The sequence below is a fragment of the Phaethon aethereus genome (genome assembly GCF_964289735.1).
Source record: "Phaethon aethereus genome assembly, chromosome: 1".
In the NCBI taxonomy this organism is placed as follows: Eukaryota; Metazoa; Chordata; class Aves; order Phaethontiformes; family Phaethontidae; genus Phaethon; species Phaethon aethereus.
In genome coordinates this window covers 125,512,822-125,531,352 of record NC_138575.1, presented here as the reverse complement: position 1 = coordinate 125,531,352, position 18,531 = coordinate 125,512,822, and the positions used below count along the sequence as shown (strand labels likewise).

The 18,531-nt window shown below is 49.4% G+C and overlaps 1 protein-coding gene across 1 annotated transcript in view; it reads right to left on the bottom strand.

Moving 5' to 3' along the window:
• The window catches only part of BCOR (BCL6 corepressor), a gene marked incomplete at both ends in the record, with an annotated part of 38,109 nt that extends 20,240 nt beyond the window's left edge, over nt 1-17,869 (bottom strand). Inside the window, 7 exons of the mRNA XM_082004921.1 lie at nt 2,050-2,403; nt 2,788-3,069; nt 11,068-11,251; nt 11,708-11,761; nt 12,454-15,282; nt 16,190-16,268; nt 17,784-17,869. Of these exons, the coding sequence (XP_081861047.1) occupies nt 2,050-2,403; nt 2,788-3,069; nt 11,068-11,251; nt 11,708-11,761; nt 12,454-15,282; nt 16,190-16,268; nt 17,784-17,869 (3,868 nt within the window). The remainder of the gene's footprint in view (nt 1-2,049; nt 2,404-2,787; nt 3,070-11,067; nt 11,252-11,707; nt 11,762-12,453; nt 15,283-16,189; nt 16,269-17,783) is intronic.
• Nucleotides 17,870-18,531: the final 662 nt, after the last annotated feature.

Sequence of the window (18,531 nt, the reverse complement as noted above, 5' to 3'; positions counted from 1 at the left end):
GCACAGAGGATGCTCTGTCGCGCAATGGGGAAAAACGTCCTCGTCCTAGTGAACTAAGAAAAAGGCAATTCAAAGGCTTACGCTTCAACAGGGATGGAGGAGCATCAGCAAAGCCATCTGAATGATCTCCAGTGCCTCTGCACAATGAACAGCAAGGCAAGATTTAGTAAGGTTTATGGTTTTATAGTGGTTTCCAAAACCAAGAGGTTTTTCATAGCCGTGGGGCAACTGAATTTGAATGCCTTTGGGAACGGTGCATAAATCCGGAGCCACCTCTTTTTCTTTCCCGAGGTCATGCGTTAGAGAAGCCACAGGAGGCACTGCAGGGGAAAGCTAGAGCATCCTTACACAATGCGGCTTCTTGTTAGTGACCCTCGTTTAATCTCTACAAGGTATCTCTTTCTGAAAGTACAAAGGGGAGCAGGTGATGGGCAGGGATGTTTGAGCTGATACCATGCTCACCAAGGCAGCACATAAAGCAAAGGAGTAAGAGTCAAAGCTCCTTTTAAACTAAGTTTTGATCTCCTGCTCCAAGAATCCTTTTGTAGAACCTTCCCCATCAATAAGCATCAAAGTTTGGGGTTTTCTGCCCTCAGATAATCCTACCAAGGGGAAACATGGGTGAGGAGCTTTAGGACAGAAGGGAAACCAGTCCTTTTGCCTGCGACCATTTCGGAGATGCTATCCAGGAAAACTCTCACCGGTGCAGGATGACCTGGACTCGGTCCTTTCCATGGCATGGGACATGAGGACCCACTCTCCTTGTGCTTCTCTCTTTTGAGGGAATTTCAGCCAAACTACAGGTTAGGCCAGCTGAAGAATGAATGTCTACCCGTTTGATGAAGCTCCCAGGTCTGTGAAGGAGGAAGGAGCCCAAACGTCCAACCCAGAGCTCCCCCTCCCAGAGCGAGCTTTTCCTCAAAAGCAGGCAGAGGACTTGGAAGGGCAAGAGGAGGAGAAGAAGGAAGAAACTGCTTGCAACCTTTTACATGAAAAGGCGAAAGAGGAAGACAAGGGCTCCCTGCTGTGCCCAGAGGAGATGGGGATTCACGACCAGGTGTGGGGGACACACGAGAGGGACTGGCCACGTGGGCTGCGTGCTGCCATTCCCCACCAGCCCTCCAGCCGAGGTACAGCAGCAAACGTCGCAGGGAAGGGGAAAAGCAGCAGAGCGGACAATGTGCCCAGGGGCTGAGGATGGCTGGGACAGGAGAGTGACCTGCCCATCTGAAGGAGAATTTGGCAGATTGCCTCCACGGGCTCTCCCCCAGGACAAGGAATGAGCAGGAAAGGGGGAGAAGATGGGGAAAAGGAGGAAGCGGAGCAGAGGGGGAAGAAGCAGCCAGAAACAAGTCAAGGAAAGCTTATGTGCTTTGAGGAAGTGACCCCTTAGGAGAGAGCCACTGGGAAGATTTCTGCCAAAGTGCCAGGGAGCAGGGCCACAGGGGTTTTTACAGGACATGCCCAGGATGAATCAGCAAGGCATCCTCTTCAGAAGAAGGATGAGCTTTGCTCTTGAGCATATGCCCTGGGAAAGGCAGGGAAACTCAGCAGTGCTGAGGGTGCTGGAGGCGTTGGGTTCCCAAGATCAAGAGCTGCTAGCTGTGCTGACACTGTTTGAGAGGGTCACAGCCCCTCAAATCCTACGTGTGGTTAAACGCTCTTACATCAACTAGCAGCCTGTTTGCTCCCTCCCTCGCCCAGAAGCATGCCCATGTTGTATGCCCCCCCAGCTCTCCTCTAGAGACATAAACTTCATCTTCACGTTATCTATGAAAGAGTATTTAAAGCCAGAACACACGCACGCACAAACACATAGTTACACACGCACGCACAAACATGTTTTCTTGTCTGCCAAATATCAGCTACAGTGCAATTCTTAAAGAGGAGGTGTCAGTCCTTATACAAATGGACATCTACAGAAATATATATATATATAATCTTTTAAAAGAAAAAAAAAAAAGCTCTCGACAATTCCTTAACATCGGTGGCAGCATGCGTCACTGTAAATGCTAAAGCCGGCTGGTTTCCCTAGTAGTCTCTGCATACCTTGTTCATTGTCACTTGTTTTGAGGGACTCTTCAGACCAACTTCTATTGCTTTTGGCCTCTGACCTTTTCTTGGTGTGCCTTTCTTCTGTGAAGTCTTTGACCTTTGCAGTGGCCTCTGGCTGAACAGCCTCAGCTAAATCTTTCCTGCTTTGCCGGCCCAACTTGCCGGACGGGGATCTCTCTGGTGACACCTGCTGCTCCCATAGTTCCCTAAGATGCTGCAGGTGACGCTGCTTTTTGGGATGGAGCCCTGTTAATTCAATGCACACCTTCAGGTTGGTCACCTCATTACAATTGGGCTCTTCTAAGTGGTTAGAGGAATTGTTTGTCATTTCCCTCTCAGGCCAGTCATCTAATGGAAAAATAACTAAAAATTAATCAAAAAGCCCCCTCAACTTAAAACAAAAGCTACATTTCACTTTCGGGGCATATAGTCTCAGCTTTACCACCACACTATGCATTTTAAAGGTTCGCTCATTAAGGGTTACATGCACTACAGTAACTTGCACTGCTGTGGCTACAGTGTCCAATGACTAGTGCTTTACCCTTATATGCCAAGTTTTTTATATATACATATATATACACACACATATATATACATATATATAATTTTAAGTGAAATGACAGTGCTCACATTAGTAACTATCAAGTTCAAAAATGGAAACACATTAAGCCAAAGGGACGTTCCTTTCACAAGACATTCCTTGAGAGAGACCAAAGCAAAATGCTGTCTTACCTTTGGAATTCTTCTTCTTTTTTGCTTTTGATATAAGTTCATCCTGCAGTTCATCCACAAAGTTTTCATTTTGGCTGCCATCATTTTGCACTCTCTCACCAGAGTGTTTACGCTTCCTGTCCAGACGTGGACATGGATGTTGGCCAATATCTTCTGTTGGCTGGTCTTCCGCTTTTTCATATATAGAATGTCTCTCTAAATAACATTTCTCATTTGAGAGCTCTTTTTCCTCCGGAGTTTCGATAAAGTGACCTTGGTTGTTTTCTGTACTAGTAAAGTTACCTACAAACAAAAAAACCAAACACCACACGACCCAATAAATACAAAGCAACTCACTGTGAGAAAGCTATGCTCTCTGATCTCTTCAGTGTCATCTCCACCATGACTTAACAGTTCATGAGGCATGCAAATAAACACAAAATCTTACTTCAGGAGAAGTCTCGCTCTGGTCAGCCTAAGGCAGGAGTTTTCTCAACAGCTAAGTACACCCCCCTCCCCAAAGCACAACACTTTGTGTTGTTTTTACATTGATTTAAGTACAACATTCACAATACTTGTAGCCATAGAAACATCCCATTATGCTTTTTAAAGTAAAGAAACATCTTTAGATATCGAAAGCACAAACCCTTTTCAGAAAGTGACTTTGCCCCCCAAACTGTGGTAATAATCCAAGCTTCACTTTGCAATGATTTTCTTTTCAAAAATACCTTCTCATGATAATAAAGTATTAGTCTTTCGCCAATTCCTAATCCTTCCCTAACTTCTCGCATCATATTGCAGAATCTGACTTAAAAGCATTCGGCCCTCCTTCTGGAGATACAAATGGGATACGGAGCACGCACACACGTACACGGTAATACCACTAAGAATAGCTGTGGTATTTTGCAAAAAGCACTACTTGAATCCAAGGTTATAAAAAGCTCTTCCTCACTTCAAGTAACCAGCCAGCCACTGTACATCACATGATCTTTGTCACCTCCTTTTAAAAAAGACCTCACTTTTTTCAGGGAATGTTTCCAACAGCAGCGATTGGGTGAGCTTCGTAAAGCTTACTAGAAACTAGTTTGACAAACTAGCCCCCAAAAAACTATATTGCCAGGCGTGCCCTACCTCCAGCTTCCCCTCTCCAATACTGCTCCCCCCACAATTAGAGACAGCTTAAGCAGTTTTAAATGGATGCTAGACTTAAAATGGCACTTATCATCTTGAATAGTTTGCCTTTTTTGGGGGGTTTAAAACAAACTAGCCAAGGCATGGTTAGGCAGACGTGCGGTACAGACTGCAACACGGTTAATCAGCTTCCTATTTGCAATTCTCACAAACAAGTTGATTTTCCCATGCGTTTTAGCCCTCCTGGCTGACCACTATACTCTTCCTGCACGTCTGCCGCTGTTTGGCAAACTGTCTGTATGCTCGGTCCTACTTCCCCCATGGCTCACTGTCCCTTTTCCTCTTCCTCCTCCTTGCCCTTCCCTCCTTCCACTTCCTTTCCTGCAAACACGTCTGTTGGTTTCCTACCTGGACTCCTGACAGCTCTGTTTCCCTTCCCTCCCCCTGATCCTCCCCATCCTTACTCAGCCTCCTCCACTGTACAGCCTGGCCTTCAACTTCTGCTCTTCCCCCTCGCCAGGGCAGACGTTGCTCCCCTGCAGCCCCCTCTCCCCTCCCATCCTGTCCAAGACCCACCACACCAGTGTCCAGGCACTGGCAGCCCCTGGATGCAGCCGAACTCTATCCCACCTTATCTTGAGAGCACCTTCCTACAGCTCTGCCAACACCACCTGGTTTCATGACCATCCTTGAAATACCTGTTGTCAGCAATGGAAGGGGGGGTGGGAGAATCCTCTCTGATGAGATTTTTCTTCAACTTGGCAATGGCCCCAAGTAGCACCGAGGGTTCTGGAGATGTTTGAGAGCACCAGAGAACACCCCAGGAACACATCCACATAACTTTTACACTGCTTGGAAAGCTGCCTGCAGGGCTGCTTTATAAAACAGCAGAAGATATTTAACCAAGAAAAATCGAAACAAAAGTTGACTTTTTCCAGGCGAGCGGGACACTCGGGCCATCCTGCTAATTGGCGATGCTGCTCTCCGCAAGGCCGTCTGGCCAACATCTGCTCCCTTCAAGACTTTAAGATGCAGTTTGTCACACTGCTTTTGGCCAGCAACGCTAACATGTTCCAGAAAACAGGTATCTCCGCTTACTACAACTGTGCCTCTAAATCACCAGTGTCCCTCCAAACCAGGATGCATCTGGCAGCACCCCACGCTTGCACATCTGGGTTGAGGATGCTGCCCAACAGCTGTACCCTACAACCACACCAACAGCCCCGGCAGTCCTCTTTCACACAGCATAGAAGATGCTGGACCAGCCACCGTTTAAGTATCACTTTAGAAACGCTTCTATCAGATTTCATTGAACATTTTTGGTGCAATCTGCTATTCTTCTCCCTTACATAAGGAAACATGATCTTTATATGCTCAGTTTGCCCAAAGAGATCGGGTAAGGGCACTCTCTGACACTCTCCCACAGTTTATATCCTTCACGTCTCCAGTCGTCCCAGCAACTACATGCCACGACCGATTCACACTGAGAGTTGCTAGATCGGGACAGCTTTCCTGCTCCTGACAGAGTCCAGCCTGAGAAAAGGCAGGCACATCCTGACCAATTCCCAGAGAAGCTTTCGCAGGGTCAGAGGAAGTAGCAGGCTGTAGGGAGGGGGTTGATGGTCTTAATCTTTGGGGCTTGCAGGAAACAGCAAGCTAATTCCAGCCTGCCACCACCAAAAGCAACCCGCTGCAGGTTCACCCCTCCTCTATCTGCAAGCGGACTCGGCACAGGGATGCCGAGCATTGCTCGCTCAGACCGCCCGTGTTAAAAGATAAAAAGGAGGGGAGAGACGTGTGCTGCAGCCTCACTAACAGCTCGTCACTGTCAGCGCTCCGCCGGGGCTCCGCGTGCCGAGGAGAACAGCACACACCTATTGAAGTTTATCCAAAAAGCCCTCGCTGCCAGCGGCTCTGACACCTTTGCCTCCACGGTCCGGTCACATCCGAGGAAGGCCCCTCAGGCGACCAGAGCTACATCTCCTCGCCCGCCGAGCCAGAAATCCCTCTCGAGGACTGCCCGCCGCACACGCGTCTCTGAAATCCGTCCCGCTAGATGCGGTTAAGGCCATTAGAGGAGCGACATCGCTGCACATTAATCCGGGTTGCGTAATCATCCTGCACCGACACGGGAGGACAGCGACGGCGAAGCCGGGGAGCCGCGCAGGACGCGTCCTTGCCTATCTGCTCCGCCACCGACGCTGCCCCCGCCTCTTCTACAGCCGGATTTTCACCGTGAAAGAACAAAGGTCAGTCGCTGTTAGGGACACGGCATAACCCACAGGCTGTCAGGCTCTCTACACAGCTTCCAAGGACACGTCGCACGCCCAGAGGTTTCTCCCCTTGGCACAGCGGCGACTGCCTCACGGAGCACAGCCTCTATTAATATTTTACCACCGGACTCCACTCTGTCCTCAAACTGTTTTGCAAGCAACCCGGATCAGACGCAATGTCTCCCCAAATTAAGATATAAATGTCAACATGAGGCACAGCAACATAAGCATATCTTGCATGCCCAACAAGGACAAGGGGAATTTATTTGCTTTTGTTCACCCCTGCCATGTATCTACAACATCCTTTTCTCTGCCCGAGGAAGAAAACAACAACAAAATACTTGGGAGTTTTCATATGATCATTATTCAAACAGCGACGAGGTAGCCAGAAACACAGGATAAATGCTGAGTTCTCATAGCAACACACCTCTATGAGTAAGGAGATTAAACTCTTAAACGTGTTCCTTCCTCGAGCCTCTGGCATTTGCCAGTCTCACACCAGCTGTAAGAACCGGCACCAACAACTCAAACCATTTCTCACTGTCCCACCCAATTGGAAACAAGGAAGAATTAAGAAGATGCTTCTTCCCATATGGTTTCTGCCTGAAGCACTATCTCCTTAGTGCACGGGTTACAATCTCACGAGAAACAGTTACACGCACGCACAAACACACTACCCGAAAAAAACTTTCATTTTTCCATCTTCCCGTTGCTGTCAGCTGCTTGAGACCAGGCCCTCCCATGCAATGCAAACAAGGAAACACATCTCAGTGTTTAAGCTGCGATTCTTTTGTTCAAATAACATGGCAGCTAAAAACAGCCTTTCCTCTTCCCCGGAGCAACCTCTCATTGCACTCACTTACGCAAGACCTTTATTCATCCGAGTAGGGTAATGACTATCCAAATGCTAAAACCCAGTATTCAGCGTGGAGATCACAACAACAGTAAGAAATTCCGTAAGCCACCTTCAGCATCCAATTCCGAGCGTCCCATGGAGCAGAGGGAACCCAGCTGATTTCATTTTTCCCTCCAAGTGCCTCTGCTTGGGAGCTTTCCACATTTGTTTCCTTCTGCCCAAGCCCCACCGCACTGCACAAACAAGCAACTGCCATTCTCCCTGCACAGACTTTTGTTTTTCTCCCTTTTTTTTTGTTTTCCTATGTCACGTCGCCGGAAGGCAGTAACTGACCAGGGCAAAGGACATGTTTACTGTCTCCATCCTTCATTTGTTCAGGTATACACACAGCCCAGCGAGAAAAGCGAAGCAGGGACACCAGCAGCTCGCTCCCAATGCCGAAGATCAGCTCTAAAGGCTTTGGCACATTACACCATTTACTTTCACAGGCAGAAACTGCTATAACTTTTTCCCCATGACCTCATGCCTGAAGATCAGGTTTTTAATGTATCGGGTTCTATTTTTGCCAGCTAAGGCTTAAACGGGCAGTGTCTTCCGCCTATAAAATTAGATAAACAGGTAATTACACTCCTCGATCAAGAAATTCACAGCTTGTAGAATTTATTCAATCTTTCACACTTGGGTATGATTTTTCAATACCACTAGAAGAGCTTTGTTACAAACCGACATGCGATCATCACATGCCCGTATTGATGCGCGTGTCCGTGCCAATCGCTTAAATCACTTGATCTCTGAACAATCCTATGACTCATGACATATGCATCCCATAATTTATCATGTTTGTGCTATGGAAATGCACTGGAGCAGCATCGCCTCAGCAACATTTACAAGTCACCTTGGCAACAAAGCAGCTTCGCAGCTGCTCTCAGAATGCCCGACAAAACCTAAAGGAGGTGGGAGAGAATTAAAGCACTTCTACTTTATTCCTTAGCTTTAATTGGTCATTAATTAGCTAACACAGCTACCTCCCTTACATCAGGCTTTTTAAAAAACGAAACAAAACACCTTTTTTATCCTTCTCCAGAAGGCACGATGAAGCTTAAGAAGACTCTCAGTACTGGAAAGCCATGCACCACCAAGTCAGAGGAAAAGTTTAAGGAATCGAATACTGTGCCTTCATTTGCTTCCAAAAAAGTCAGTACATACACTACAAAAGCAGGAAAACTGGTAAGTCCCAGGGCAAGCTGAAAAAAGGAGGTTCCAGCCCATCAGATGCCTCTGTAAGCATCATCTGCTCGTGTTATTTAGCTTTGCGTTGCTGTTGTCTTCAGACCTGGTAGATTTAGAGGAGCCAAGGGGGCGAGCAGCCGCTACGGTCCCGATCGGCTCCCGCGCTCCACGCCAGGCATGGCTGCAGCCGCACCGAGGCGGCAGCGGAGGAGCCCTGCAAGCCGGCTCCGCGCCGCAATCACAGTTTCGGTTGCGGTTTTCCTCTTCCCCGCCGACACCAGGCAGGTGAAGCGCTCGCGGCGGGAGTCGTGCCTAACAGCTCGCCGGTTTTGCTCCCAAGTTCCCCATTCACACACGTAAAGGCACGCCGCGTTCCTTTTAGCCAGCGCTGGGCGAACGCTACGTGAAACGAGTTGAAACATCATTCCAGCAGCAAGATCGCTTGCAGGAGGCAGACAGGAAAACGGAAGAGGTTGCAAACCATCAGCTAGTTCCCGTTCGAGAGCTTTAAAGCCAAACGCACCAACAGCATGGTTAGAAATCGGAGGGAAAGGGAAAGAAAGAGATAAGCAGCCCTGGCTCTCGCCGGTGACAAAGAAAGGGGAAGAGCAGGCAGGGTGCGTTGCCCTGTTGCCTGTCGCTCGTCGAGAGATGCGTCAAGACCGCTGGCAGCTCAAACCCCACCGGAGCCCAAGCCACAACACTAGAGGCATCCAAGGAGCGTGAAAGTCGTCAGTTTATCAGATTTATCAGCTGCTATCCCGAGGGGCAGGAGGTGAACCATCACAATAAAAAACTTTTACTGAGACCTGAATCTGTACTGGTAAGTATTTGCTGCTGTCCGCGCGGGCATACACAGGAGCTCCCGCAGCAGAACAGATCTGTGCTTTTAGGAGCTCAGACATTCGGCCAAACTCTGAAATAGCCTGTTAAGTCAGAGCTAATTAGAAGAGGAGAGGAACAAACGAACATAAGACTGAACACACTTTCCCTGCTTCCAACAGTTATTTAATAGCCTCAAACACGGTTTAGCCAGCAGATTCAAGTGCCAGAGACCTCACTAAATTATGAATTTAAGGACACACCATATCATCAGCCTTTTGCAAGGATGGGAGGGCGTGTGTTTCAATAAGCGACAATCCTCTAACGCTCTTCCTCTCCGCAGCGCCCCGAGCAGCATGCCCCACGCCCCTGAGCAGGCTCTCCCCCCCTCCCCTGTGCCCATCCCTGACCCCGCAGACCACCATCCCCCTCTCGCCCCCCCAGACCCATCTTGCCCCAAGCAAGCTGGCAGGACCCCACTGCTGGTGCTCTTTACGCTTTCCAGCACACCCAGGGTGGGATTTAACAGAGGCCATCAGCAGGGCACCCTGAGCCCTCTGAGGAGCAAGGGGGGCTGCAAGGGGGAGAGCCGGGGCGGCAGCCTGCCGAGCTCTCAGCCTTAGCATGGGGACTGCAAAGGCAGCGGTGCCTTCCTCCCCAAAGCTGCCGCGATATAGCTTGGAGAAGGGAAAGCCCGCTCAGCTTCAAGGGGCTCAGCCTTTCTTCTCGCCCCTCTTGGTGCCTTCTCCACTTCCACAATTAAAACTTTCCCTCGCTGTTTTGCCAGGCTGATTTTTGTTGAGGTTGTTATTTCAGTGACAGCAATACCACAGTAACTTGATTTAGGTGAGTAGCCGAGGAAGTACGATTGACCAGCATGCTCTCTGCCAAAAGCATTAACCAAAGACCAGAACAATAATTCAAAGTTATTAAATTGCTTGAATGAAATTTTCTACTAGCCCTACTCATGAATCTCCACCTACGGAAGAGCACACTTAACCACCAAGTTACACAGTGCTCGCGCACAGGCACACACACCACGCAGTCTGCAGTGTGCTTCCTCTTCTTTTGCAATACTTTCAGCCTAATTTCCCCCCCGAGTTGTTAGAAACAAAGTAGCAGCAGGAGGAACTGATCCATTCCTTAATTATAGACCGTAAAAGGAAAAAAAAATGGGACATTGAAGGAAGCCATATGCTTACCAAGAGTTCCAAAATAAGTGATTTTTCTTGCATACAGTAAAAACAACACTGATGCCGTTTATTTATTTAGGTTTATTTTACTTTTAGGACAGTGTCGCTTGCACGCATTTTCCATAGTCCTCTGACACCTTGCCACAGCCTAGAGAGAGCAGCCAGCCCCATGGGGAATTCCGCAGCCCCCCGCCTGCCCGCAGGGACCTCTGCCAGCCGGCTGCATGCACCCCCCCGGCCGCTGCAGCAAGGAGTCACCCAGGCAAACTCATCGTCGGGAGCTTTACAGCCAGCTTTCATGGGTAAGCCAGCCTGGCAGATCACGTCCTTCCCCGCTCCCCATCACCCTTCTGTTCTCCATCCTTGCCTTGCCTGGAAAGCTGCAATATCGGCATTTCCCAGCACTACAGCACCTTCAGGAAGCTGAACTCCTTGTTGCCTCTCACTCTTCCCCCACCTGCCCTCTGCATTTAAAACATAGCCCTAGACCTCTGCTTTCACTGGTTGCTGTGGTACTTCCATCAATTAAACAGACGATCTCTTTAAGACAGTAACTTTGATGACAGTAAACTACCTCCTGAAAAGCGGGTACAACCGTACCAGTAACTTGCTGACCCCAAAACAAGCACGGGGAGCCCCAGCCGTGGCTGCTCTGTACCTGCAGAGGCTGAGGTCAGCGACTTTAACCAGCAACACCGCAAGAACGCGAAGATTACGCTGCCCGCGCGGCTCTGCCGCAAGCTGCGGCAGCAGAGAGACGCGTACGCGCTTCGGAAAGCCATCTAAATTCGCTTACATCTGTCATTGTCATTTTGGTCAGCAATGGCATCTTCCAGAGCGACAGACTTTGGCTTCTTTTCACTGTTTCCTTTCAAGTTTTCCCAGTCTGCCTGGCTGAATCTGCAGACCTCTGAGTCTTTGGTAGCTGTTTGGCCTTCTCTCTCTTTCATCTCCAACTCTGAGAAGCGCATCATTGCACGCTAGAAAGAGAATTGATATGAAAAAAAAAAAAAAGAAAGTCTTGCGATAAAAGCTACTTCATTTACCTTACCTTCTATGAAAGCATTTCCAAAGAAAAATCGGCTCAAAACCAAGGTTTGAGATAGATAGCTAGGGTAGGAGTTTAACACACCTGACTTGTTAAACAGTGTTCTAGCATCTATATGCAAATAGTCACACAATCCTTTCATATATAAGTATATATATAAAAAAAAATATATAAATGTACACTGTATATAAAACAAAACAAAAAAAACATTCCGTTTTGGAGGTAAAAGAGACAAAAACAAAAAGAAAAAAAAAAAAACAAAACAACACAAAACCGTACAATGAATAAAGACGACCATGGCCCACAAACTTCCCTTTGTGTATTTGGAAATGAAATTTAACTCAAAGGTTTATGTAAGAGTCTAGTAATAAAAATTTGAAGAACTGACCTCACAGTAAGCAGCAGGTAGACATAAAATACTGTCCTCTTGTAATCCTTCCATCTATGTAATTAAAATGGGCACTCAATGGATCATTTAGATAATTTCATCCATTTTTATAAGCATAAACCAATTCTTTTCTTAACAATGCAAAACAATTTGGCTTAACTCATCCCTTCATTAAAAGTAAAATACCTTAAGGATATTCCTATACAGTATCTGTCTGTCATCCCTCAGCAACAACCTCAATACCGCTCCTACTCTTCCCTACGCGTTCGCTTGGCGCAAACGTTGCCTGAGACCCGCTAATACATGGCTGCGACTCCTCTCCATCAAACGGCACGTTTGGCATACTAATCACAACTTCTGGGTACCCTCTGCTGGCTGGCACTACAGGCCAGCTGAGAAATTACAGCCATCGCTAGCGCCAGGGTAACATGCATGCCTCTCTAACTCCCCTCCGTAACTGCCCAAACATTTCATATGTACATTAACATTTTTATCAGATCTTAGCAAAAGCCCTTTAACGCTTACTAGCACGTACATTCCTAAAAGCCACACATACTATTCTTTACATTGCCTCGCTCTCAGTAACAAACTTTGCTATTTAAAACTCTTTCTGGCAAGTACGTCCTAACAAAAAACCTCTGATTTCCCCACCTGCGTCGCTTCTCTCAACTTTAATACTTGACTGCGACTTGCAACAGAGAAATAACGACAAAAAGCGCGGCGGTCGTTGGACCGCGCGGACTCACCTGCAACGCCCGCTGCTCCCGGCTGAGCTGGCTGGAGTCTGCGTACAGTTCGGTCGTCACACACTTGAATCGATCACCTACGTAACCAGCAGAGTTTGCGATCCTCTTGGCCAACTTAGACGGCTTGGGTTTCAGTATTTTGCCATCGGCAGATTCTGCATCGTCAGCTCCGTCTTTGGTATAGGCCTGGCTGGCGTCGATGCTCGGCGGCGCGGTCCCCATGCAGAACGGCTTCGCGTCCTCCTGCACCTTGCCAAAAGCCAGAGCCGGAGCATCGCTCTCATGAGCGCTTTCCAAGAAAGCGGGCGAAGGCTGGACCGTCACTCTCTCTTTAGGCTGGCTCACAGATAAATCTTCTTTCCTTAAGCCGAACACTGATGAACTCTGGGCTTGCTTGAAATTATAGGTTTCGTGAAGATCGTTATTTCTTCCAAACTCCTCTCTCATTACAATAAAATCTCTGTGCTGCGACGCCTGCTCTACCTTGTGCTTTGTAGGGTCATTAGCCTGATTACTGCTTTCCGTAGCAAAGCTGGCTTTCGTTATGTTTGCTTCACTTTTAGCCTCTTGCTCATCTCGCAGAAGATCCGGGAAGAGGTGTTTGTCGCTTTTGGCCGAGTTTTTACCGTGGCCCGAGCTCTGGTGCAATTTCAGGTTTTTGTCGCCGGGTACTTCAAAATGCATCTTCCCGCTGCTCTCCAGGAGCTCCGGCAACCGGCCCCGCAGAGCCGGGTCCTCGTAGCGGACCCTCTCATGCGACCGCGACCTCCTTTCCGCCTTCTCCTCCTTATTGATCTCCAAAGCCGAATGCTGCAGCAGCATGGGGTGCACCATCCCCATCCCCAGCGCATCCTGGTAGGTCATGAACTCCCCCCGCCCCGCCGGCAGGCTGTAGGGGAGGCCGGGTTTGGGAGCCAGGTGGCCAGGGTAGAGGCTGCCATTGGGCAGCAGGACGGGGTGCGGATACACGTGTCCTTTCCCGTGGAGGGAGAGAGGGCTGATGGCTATCCCCTCCGGCACCGGGTACGGGAGGTAACTCCTGGGGTAGGGCAGAGGCGGGGAGCGAAACGCCTCGTTGGGCGGGAGGAAGATGGGACTGGAGGCCAGGGCGGTCTCGCTCGCCTTGAAGTTGGCTTCTTGGCTGCAGGATTTGGCCACCTTATTGCCGTGCTTCGCGGGGGTGGCGACAGGCTGCCCGACATGCTGTATGACCGAGGCGGTGCTCTCCGCAGAGCTCCTGGCCGTCTTGGCGCAATCCACGTTGGCGTTGGGAGCCGGCGATGCCGATGCCGGCCGCCCCCCCGCCGACACCGTCCCCGAAACGCTGCCAATGACTGCCTCCGTGCCACCCATCCTGGGGCAGGAGGAGCTCCGCTGCTGCGGGATCACCCAGTCCAGCGCCTTGTTTTTCAGCTGGACGCTCTTCCCGCTCTCCTCGCCGGGGCTGGGACCGGGAACGATCCAGGAGGAGGGCGCCGTGCTGATAATTTCCGGCCTGTAGATGGGGCAGCCATTCCCAGGAGAAATGGTTTCTTTCTGAACGATGTCGCTCCCAGGCAAGTGCGTCCCCCCTCCCGCCCTGCCGTGCACCAGCACCGTCGGCGTCATTTTCTTACCGTGGTCCGACTTGCCGGCGGTTTCCGCGTCGACGACTTTTGCCGATAAGTCCAGCGGTTTGTCAGTGACGTCTTTGGTCGGGGTCTGCTTTTCCAGGAGCGGGGGGGACCTGCCATCTTTCCGGTCGTGGCCAGCTTTCCGCACGTGGGGGGCGGCCGGTGGGGGTGCCTCCCCGGCATCGCTGCCTTTGGGAAGCTTCCCATTGGAGAGGCGGGAGGGTGGAAATTCACCACCGACATTCACGTAGGGCTTTGGGAGGGTAACGGCGGAGGAGGGAGAGGTGGTGATCCTGGGGAAGTGTTTGTGGAAATCGGCATAGGCATCCCCCACCTGGGTGGGCAGAGGGAGGCGGGGGGACGGCCGGGGCGAGTGCGGCAGCAGCAGCGCGGGGTCCGCCGGCATGTTGGCAGGGGCCGGCTTGGCGGCGGGGACCCGGGGCTGCTTGCTGCTCTGGATGTGGGGGTAGGCGTGTGCATCGACGGGGTTGCCGGGGCTGACACCCATCTTCCACGACAAGCTCTTATCCGGACAGTGCACCAAAGGCGGGATCGCCGGAGAAGCTGAAGCAGTTGAGAGTCTCATGGGTGACGCCAGCGACGAAGGGATGTGGGGGGCAACGTAGTGGGAGGGCGGCAGGTATAAAAAACGTTCACCGTTCGTGCATACGGGCGAGTACGCCAGGTGCTGCGGTAAGCTGTAAGTGGACTGCTGAGGTAGCAATGCCTTGTACATGTTCAATGAATACTTATTTGGTGAGTCAAGGAAAGGGTATATGGTGGGCGTCGCGCCCTCCATATAGGGGTTTACCCAGGGGAGCCTTAGGTAACTAGCACCATTGACACCGAGGGGACTCTGCTTGTCACCTGCAGCTCGGTCCAAACCCAGCGTTTCCCCCGTCGGGACAGAGTTTTTTTGTATTCCAGGTGGCGTTTTGTATATAGCACTGAAGCCATTGGGGGCTTTTCCAGAGACAGCTGCGTTCTCTACCGCTTCGGGGGGATTAGATTTAAACTGTATCTCTGGATTTCGTTCAGGAGTAAATCCAAGCCCGGCTATCGAAGTCGTAGCATCCCGTGATTTTTCCGAGCCGAGTCCGCACAAGCTGGAATAGACAATACTACTGGGGACTCTGAGTCCTTCTCGCATGAGTCCAGACCTGTCCATACTCAGAGCTGCGAGACTGTCAATGCGATGTGCTGTAGTCGCATCCACCTTTACAGAACAAGAAGTATGTTACTTTCACATTTCAATACAACAACTACCGCTCAAGCTACAGACACGTCAGCATTTGGAAGAGAAGCAATACCAATGCAAACACACTCTTCGTCATGAAAACATACAGAGGCTGATCAGGTTGGAGAACAGGAACCTACAGAGCAATATATATCACTGCAAACGTCAATACAAATCTCTCCGCATCCAAAATTCATCAGCTAGAAAGAAGCAAAGATCTGAGGACCCACAGCCCAAGCAGCCAGAAGTGGCCCAGGGACGATGCTCGATGGCACCACTCACATGCAGCTACCGGCTCCTCAGCCCCAGCCCTGCCAGAGCAAGAGGATGTGGGCTGGGGCATGGAGCGCGGAACGGGAAGGATGGAGACTCTCTCCTCCTCCAGGACCTCTCCCTCCACCGCAGCTCTGCCCCGGGGCTCGCCACCGCCACACAATTCACAGGGCGAGGCGTCTGAGGACGCAGCACGAAGAAAGGTCCACCATCAAACTTCTTCCCCACTCGCCGCTCCCCACGTACGCCCACAGAAAGAAAAGCATCAGCTTTGCTGAAAAGTTGATGTACTTAACGCTTACGTGAACGATTCTTGTTACACATGCCGGTATGCTGCATGACATTATCCATAACGGAGCGAAAGTAAGAATATGATGTCATACAACACACACCACAAAGTCAGCATCAAGAGATTAACGAGAGAAATAAAGAAAGTCCTATTTCACTGTTTCACAGAAACAGCTTGTATGCGCCCAAGCCTGGCTACAGCTGCAACAGAAAGGTATTTTAGTCATTTCTCCAAATGGATCATGTAATAACACCCAGAGATGGGGGACAGGGTGGGGAAGACAGGCACAGATTCAGCTGCAGCATGAAGCCATTAACTTCTTACCACACTGTGATTCAGGTGATTTTCTTCCCTCAACTCCAGTCTGCTTTTCGGTGCGTCGCCATCGTTAACGGGAATTTTCCTATTAAGAGACAGAAACTTACTATTTGAAGGCATCCTGCGCACCTCAGGTCAGTACAAGATTATATCACCTCCATGTTTTGATTCCCCAGAAAAGTCCTGTATTGATACCGTATTCATCCTCCTCCGTACCCATGCACAGCGACTACTTTAGAAAGCAATGACCATTTGAAAACAAGTATGAAGGGTTTCGACAGCGAGAACACACTGAGCACATCTCAGAGCAGCCTCTTCCAACGCAAGTGATCCTTGTCAACGTTTTCTGTTCTGACCCTTGCCCTTTTTTTTTTGTCCAAAGAGAGAATAAGCTATTTTAAACATACCCTATGTGTGTACCATCCATAAACACTGCTGAAGAGAAAATTAAAAGACACACGCTAATATCATACGAACGGCAGCTGTTCCATGCTAAAGAGGGAGCTGCACATCTGTGCCATACCAGTGTTGCAGCACTGGGACTTGTTATCACAGAAAGTACCGATAAAGAATATATCTTAGTGCCAAATTTCAAATCCCAGGGATAAAAACCGCTGACATGCAGCGGAAGGAAAGTTTCAGCATTACCCAAAAGAACTCTTTTCAATCAAAATGCTTAAAGGCACATCATCACCTTAAAGCAGAAATGTGATTTTAATGTATTTGTTTACTCATTTTTTAAAGAGTCACCCTTTCTGCAAGTAGCATGTACAACCATTATCCCTAAATAACAGGGAAGAAAGAGGTGAGGGAGGGTGCGAAGGCAGAGTGAGATGTTTGGCTGTTTTCCTTCAGTTTATGTTTGCAACAGTTTCTCCCTGCAAAGACCAAAAACTTTCCCCAGCTTCTGGGAGGCTTTTCACACAACAGTGAGAACACGGGCTCAAAGAGAAGACAGAAAAACACTAGAACTGCACGAAATTGGCACAGAGAACCACAGGCGTACCTGCAGCTCCTGTTCAGCACCATTTCGCTTTTTAAAAAGCTGGGATTTACGGGAAGAGGACACCAGCCAGTGCCCGCATCACCCCATTAAAAATTACTAAAGGCTGTAATTTTAATCATCGAACTAATGACATTTGGCAGGAAAAAAGGTGGGGAGGGAGAGAAATTCACTTGCGGGAGACAGGAAGGCCGTTGTTCCTGTTTCACGGGACAAGCCGTTGGTCCGAAGGCAGCAGCCCCTCTGCCGTACGGAGCCACCGCAAGAACACGTGCACTATTTCGTTTAATTCGCCTTCACAAATACGAAATAGTAAATTAATTGTGAAAGCGCGTTTAAAGGCTGCTTTGGGGAGTAATCTCTTTAAAGGGCGTCCCCGCTTCAGTGACCCAGGTTGCCTGTTAAATAGTAAATCAGCGACTGCTCTACCGCTCTCAGGCACGTCTTGTTTCTCCCCCACACACTCCCCCCAAGCTGGGCTGATCTCGATGCGAGGCGGCAGCTATCTACTCCGGCATTAGGGAAGCGAGCGAACTCCGAGACCTCACGCTGCAGAATTACAGTGTGGTTTAACTTGCCAGAAGCTTAAATATTTACCTGTCTTCATTAATTCCACACATGCGGACCCTTTCATTGCTCATCCAGCTATGAACGTTGCCATACAGGGGAGTTGCAGAAAGCATGACGTCTTCTTAAAAATCGCCGCTTTTCTTCACGGTTTTATATTCTATTTAAAAAAAGAGAAAAAAAAGGGGGGGAAAAAAAGTTGAGCAGATTTGTCTAGGAGGAAATGCAAACATCACGGCAGAGCAGCCAGCCTCCCTCCGGGTAATTAATAATGAATGCAGGATTGGTGCGGGGAGTGAGCTGCCTACGTTAACCGCTAAGGGAGATACCCTGCAATAAAGGAGCAAATTGAGGGCATTTATAGGTCAGAGGAGATGGATCTTTTCCCCCGCGCACATCCAGAAAATTAAGAATCATTCCAGGCTATCGACAAATAAAAGTTTCTCCACTGCATTTCACTTGAAGAAGAAATGACTCAGCCGTCCAAGCGCACACCAGTCCCCAAACCTTCACCTCACGCAGGCTGAACCATGGAGGGTTCAGCCCACAGGGGCTGAGAGCACACGCAAAACTACCCAGAGGCGCTCACAAAAGCCCTGCACTAGGAACGCTCAGGAACAGGAGCGCATCGCACAAACAGCCACATACCGTGTGTGTGTATCAGGTACGTCGACTGCTGATAAATCTTTCACGCCAGGACTTAAAACTGAAGAGACGCTGTTACAGAAGGGATCTAAATAAAAACCTCCCCTTTAATGACTGCACGACTAACTTGGAG